General features: G+C 39.9%; 1 protein-coding gene across 1 annotated transcript in view; it reads right to left on the minus strand.

Moving 5' to 3' along the window:
• tiam1a (TIAM Rac1 associated GEF 1a) overlaps positions 1-6,144 on the minus strand; it is a 61,814-nt gene that overhangs the window by 25,130 nt on the left and 30,540 nt on the right. Inside the window, exons 11-13 of the mRNA XM_016240556.1 lie at positions 4,062-4,166; positions 3,310-3,391; positions 3,137-3,223 (exon numbers count right to left, since the gene is read on the minus strand). Coding sequence (XP_016096042.1) covers positions 3,137-3,223; positions 3,310-3,391; positions 4,062-4,166 — 274 coding nt within the window. The remainder of the gene's footprint in view (positions 1-3,136; positions 3,224-3,309; positions 3,392-4,061; positions 4,167-6,144) is intronic.

Here is a 6,144-nt window from a genome sequence, read left to right on the forward strand (position 1 = left end):
CACACACACACACACACACACACACACAGTCAACAGACAAAAGTTTCTCTTAAAACATTTAAAAACCTTGTGTGACATCTCCAAGTCACTCTGTGATTTGTTCTTGAGTTTCAGGTGATTGACTGACGTGGATTTGCACCTGGGCTAAATCATCACGCTTTAAAAATGGACTCTATGGAACAATGGATGGGGAACTATTGCTTGTTGTAGGCGTCTGTGCAAGAGTCTACCGGAGCGCTCATGGGATATGGAGGTTACGGGAGGTCGCCGCCGCACCGGAGGAGTTCCCGTTTTGATTAATCTCTACCTAGATCGGACATTTGGGTGTTGAGTTTTGCTATTGGTGTTTGTTTGGACTGTTGTTATTTGTACTACTTACAAGCACTTGTCAATATACTGACTATCACCTACACTGATTACATGTTTTTTTTTTCTTTATAGCTAAATAAATTTGTTTTGTTAAACAGTGGTTGGTTGCTGCGTCTCCCTGATTTTTTGTTGTGATTTTAGGAAAAGAATAGTAATACTTGTTTTCTTGCCGAAGTACAACACGTTATGCTGTCAGAGGTTAATTATTAATGCATAAAGTTAATTATTTATACAACCACACTAAGCAATGATTATTTCCTTACTATTCAAATGTTTTAAAGAAGATTTGTTGTACATAAAGGATGAGAACAAAGAAGCTCATCTGCTCCTCCCCCAACCACCTGACTCCCTCTCTCTAAATTATCAATTACCAACACATCAGCAGCTCAATTAAACTTCAATAGCTCAGTTAACACTCATTAGGCAGGACCGCCAGTTTAATTGATTATTGATGCCCATGTTCCTGCAAGAAATGAATTTTTACCTCTGTTCCTGAGCTTTTATGAATGCTGTATGGCAGTGGTTCTCAAACATGGAGTACCCCCAGCCCTGCACATTTTGTATGTCTCCCTCATCTATCACACCTGATTCAACTCATCAGCTCATTAGTGGAGACTGCAAGACCAGAAGTGGGTGCATCAGATATAGGGAGACATACAAAATGCGCAGTGCTGGGGGTACTTCATGGAGAGGTTTGAGAACCATTGCTGTATGGGTTTACACACATGCATGCATGCACACACTGCCTGAAGTGTGACCCAGTTTTACATGAAGCGAAATGTAATAAAGCTTTTTTTATTGGATGGCTCTGCTCTGCCCCTGGCAATAGAGGGTTGATGAATGTTGGGGTGATGTCATCAACAAGCGCCCCCAGTGCTGTGTGTCCAAACTGTCCTGAGTTTCAGTATTACCTCCAGCAAATTTTGACCGTGTGTATTTCACACACACTCTCTTCATTTAGTTTGGACAGCACATGGTCTTAATGAGCCAATGCTTTGTTGGGGCACATTCTCCTCCGGCCAAAAAAAAATTGCTTCCAGGACTGTCCACTTGGGTTTGTATCCATCTGCCTTTCTATTCATCCAGACAAGCCTTTTCTTGTACACTTCCACTTTTGCAAGGCCTTCTGGGTAGAATTACTAACAAAATTGAAACAAAACCCTGCTAAAAATGTCTTAAACCAACCTGGGCTGCGTTTCCCAAAAGCATCGTAAGCTAAGTACATCGTAGTCCCATTGCCACCAAGGGAGCTACGATTAACTTAGGGTTACGATGCTTTTGGGAAACGCAGCCCTAGTCAGTTTGGTCAGGCTGGAAGACTATCTTAAACCAGCTAAGACCTGTATTAGTCTGATTTAAATGGGTTTTTGCAGCAAGGAGATTGTGTACTTTACTTTCAGTCACATTCAAGTTTAATACTTTGGGGTTTAGCACAAATCCCTGACCCTTAGTATGAGCAATAATAATAATAGCGATGCTTATTTTAGTGAGCGCCGCTAATTAAAATACTCTGACACTCAATAACTGGACTTACTGGAACAGAGAGTATCTGAAACCGTTCTGAAGACTGCTCTTAATGAATGCACTCGCTTGGCACAGATATCACTGGCAGCGCGTAATGGTTTTAATTTGCCCCTCTTGGTAAGCCTGTGCTCATGTGTGGGTTCTTAAAAATGATTTTCCTCCAGTCCGGTGGAGATTTGGGTCAGTCCTCGCAGTTCAGACTCCTGCATATTACCCTGCTAATTTCTCAGCGGTTTATATAGACTACTACAGGTGAGGCATAAGGTTTTGATTTGGACATGGAAGAGCTGCCAAATAGAGGCAGTAAAGTAATCTAGGAACTTTTTTGTGAGGCATTTACACAACATTGTTTTCAACTAAAAACCGAAATGTTTTTATGCGTTTTGGCCATTCATTTACATGACAACAGCGTTTTGGGGGCCTGAAAATGCAAACTTTTTACTGTAATCGTCTCTGTGTAAACTACAAAAATGACAAAACTACAAAAAAGTCGGTGAAAACTTGACAACCATGTATACAGTGTTTTCACAGACCCATGTGAAACTGTGATTTGACATGTTTTGGTCATTGCATGTTGCGACTTGCTTCCATTGTGGTGTGGCTTGTTTCTTTTGTGTAGTGTTCATTTTGTTGAGTTACGGCTTGTTTCCGTTGTGTTGTGCTAATTTTGCTGTGTTGTGCTAATTACGTTGTGTTGTGCTAATTTCGTTGTGTTGCGACTTGTGTTGGAGCTTTTTTCTGTTGTGTTGCAGCTTGTTTTGATTGTTGTGGCTTGTTTCTGTTGTGTTGTGCTAATTTAGTTGTGTTGCGACTTGTGTTGGAGCTTTTTTCTGTTGTGTTGCAGCTTGTTTTGATTGTGTTGTGCTAATTTCATTGTGTTGTGACATGTTTCCGTTGTGTTACGACTTGTTTCTGTTGTGTAGTGCTAATTTTATTGTGTTATGGCTTGTTTCCATAGTGTTGTGCTAATTTCATTCTATTGCGACTTCTTTTTGTGTTGCGAGTTTGTTTTCATTGTGTTGCAGCTTATTTCTGTTGTGTTGTGGAGATTTTGCTGTTTTGTGCACTACTGTGTATGTGTATATTTGTGTGTGCGCGTGTATATAGGATTGTTTCTAAAGTAACTTGACTTGAAATTGTGTGGCTTTATATTATGACAAGCTAGTTTCAAAGTATCTTCCCCAACACTGTATATAACTGAACTGTAATGAAGAACTGCTATCTGCTGAGTTCCGTCACACACCTTTGGCAAATGCCAGACCTCCAGCTTTCACATCAGTGATATGAAGCTGCTGACCTCCATCCTCCTCTACTACCACCACTGAAAAACCTGGAGAAGAGAGAAAGAGACATAAATAACTAAAAAAGAAACAAAGAAGAGGAATAAATCAGATATAAACTGAACAGCATTGTTACCATAGCCTATGGCACAAGACTCATCTCTGTCAAACTGGATGACTTTGGTTGTCTTGGCACAAATTTCGATTTCTTTGTAGAGCTGAACAAAGGAAGAGAGAGAGGGGCTCATATTGATTGCACTCTATGGATGCACAGTTCATTTACAGTATGACTTCAGAAAGAGCTCACATACATCATGGAAAATGTCTTAGTCAGCTGAAATTTATGGCGTTGATATATACGTTAAATAAAAATCAGCTCATTCTCAAGAGAGCTTGAGACAAAACTGGTGCTTTGATCATTTAAGGTAAAGTTTAGAGAAAGTCAAGTCTCTACAGAGAGAAAGAGAAAAGATGAGAGGAGACATGGAAAACACAAAGACTCTGTCATCTTAGAAGAACTACCATGAAAAAAAACAGCAAAGTAAATTAGCTTTTGAGGTTGCACAGTCGTTGCAGAGGTGGTTCCCCCCCCCCCCACCCCCCACAGCTAAGGGGATAGAAGAACTATTCAGAGTGCATTATGCAGTACATGCATCTTCTACATAATTCATAACATATGCAGCAGCCTCTCCTCAACACGGTCTGAGAGTTTAGACTCGCTTTAACCCACATCGCAGTCAGAACTCAAAACTTTTATACTATCGGCGGCGCATTGCAGAGCCCGTCACAGTCTAATAAATTCACCCCACGCTGCGTCTGTGACCGCTAAACGCTCTTAGCTGTCCAGGACACGTGTTGCCGCTGACAGGCCTTTTTTGTTGGACTTACCAGGTCACAGAGGTCCTCCTCAGGCTTGGGGACGTACAATTGCACATGATTGTCAACGAGGAACTTCAGCCGTATATAGTGCTTGGAAAGTTCCAGTCTGTAAGCCTGTAAAAAAAAAAAAAGGAAAATGTATATAACTGCTCAAATTAAACCTTAGAAATATTTTAGTTACTTGAAATAAACATGAACAAATAAAGTATAATATTAACAAAATGATGCATTGTGTTTATAGATGCTTTCTCTGCTAAAAGATATATAAAATATATTATACACATAATATAATACAATGTAATTTCTGTATTTTTCTATTATATTTAGTACTAAACAAATATATAATCTGTATGTATTTTTGAATGGCTGACTGTACACATTATCCAACTTACAAGAGGGTTACTAACTAAATAAGTAATAAAAAAACCATCATAAAATATTAATTTGAAGGGAAATTGTTTTGTGAGAAGAAATAGACCGTGAGTTGATACAAGACATGAAGCTAGTGCACTTATGTAAGAAATTGTCATATACAGTATACAGTACAGTTTAGTATTTATTATACAAATATATTTGACTACAGAATGCTGCAGCTGACCAACCAGAATAAAGTATTCCAGAGAGCTGTATAAAAAGAAGATTAACAAATAAGGATATCTAAATAAATATCGAGAAACTATTTACATTCAGCAATAAACCACAGCATTTAATCTGTTGAAGTTACTTATGACCGTCTTTAAATGCTAAGAAAATGTGTCCATGACAAAGGACGTTAAACTTTATGTTTGCCAGTGTGAATTGGTTCATATTTAATTTCAAGACTTGACAGAAAACCATTTCTGGGATTTAGTGTGGCCACTTTGCAGGATAATTTATTTATAATTCTTTGTTTCATTCTATACTGTTACAGACTATCTAAAAAGATGCATGTAGATGACTCATAAATTTAAACACCGGACAGAGTAACTGCAGTGTGATTTCTCCACTGGCATTCAAGTGTGAACGGGACGTGATGTCTGTGTTCACAAATGCTTGAGGACATATTTATGAGAACTGTGGATAAGAGCATTCTAGAACACCCTGCAGTGATAGCAGCTGAGAACGGACAAGGAAAGAGGCCGAGAGCTACTACAGCAGAATGATAACAGGAAGATAACGGCAAGAAGAAATAATCCATGCCTTGGGAAATAGTAAGTTCCCTTTCATGGGAACTTCGAACTGCGTCCTCTAGGGGTCGCTATGGGGAACACCTCGTCATGACCCGTGTCTGAAGCATACATTGAAAAAACACCAACTCGTTGGCCAGCGACAGCCATGACGTCACTACCGGTGTGACTATAGTATAAATAGGCACCGGGAGCTACACATCATTCTCTTCTTTGTCTTCATTGACTGTTTCGTTTGAAGCGTGCATTTCTGTGGTAAGAGCGATCTCTATTTATCTCATTATGGCGAGCACTAGCAAAGCATTTAAGGATGTGTGCATCCATGTTGACGTTGTTTAACATCTGATGACACACACGATTTATGCGTTGTTTTGTTTGGGCAAAGAGCACGCACGCGATGTCTCCGAGGGGGCAATCGGCGTGCACTGCGAGCGTTTTTTCCATAGAAAGAATCGCGGGTCAAAGGAAGGTGAGTAAAAGGACCTAAGGGATGTGATCCAGACAGGGTGTCAGTGCTTTTGTCCGGATCAGAGTGATACCTCAGTATCTACTCATTTCCTTTGGGGGTCTTACATCTGCCCTTATCTTCACCTTCCTAAATTCCCCTGTAACCACCATCTCTCCACCTGACCAAGGTTAGGTGGGAAATTTCCTGCACTATAGTCTCTTATACTGGACCTATTAGGTTTGGTTGGTTCTATGGCTTCATAGTGACCATCTTACTGATGGTCCGGTCTAGAGGCTTCGCCGGACAGAGCTCCAACGCGGGAACCATGGTGCGTGAGTATGATTCATGTCTAATATATATATATATATATATATATGAATATATATGTGTATCTAATGAGACTGGTGGTTGTGTGTTAACTTCTGCTAGATTCTTTGCAGTGTTTCCCGGGACCTGTGTGTTTTTGTCCCTTTCTAGG

The sequence above is a fragment of the Sinocyclocheilus grahami genome, unplaced genomic scaffold (genome assembly GCF_001515645.1).
Source record: "Sinocyclocheilus grahami isolate Dianchi unplaced genomic scaffold, SAMN03320097.WGS_v1.1 scaffold593.1, whole genome shotgun sequence".
Classification (NCBI taxonomy): domain Eukaryota; kingdom Metazoa; phylum Chordata; class Actinopteri; order Cypriniformes; family Cyprinidae; genus Sinocyclocheilus; species Sinocyclocheilus grahami.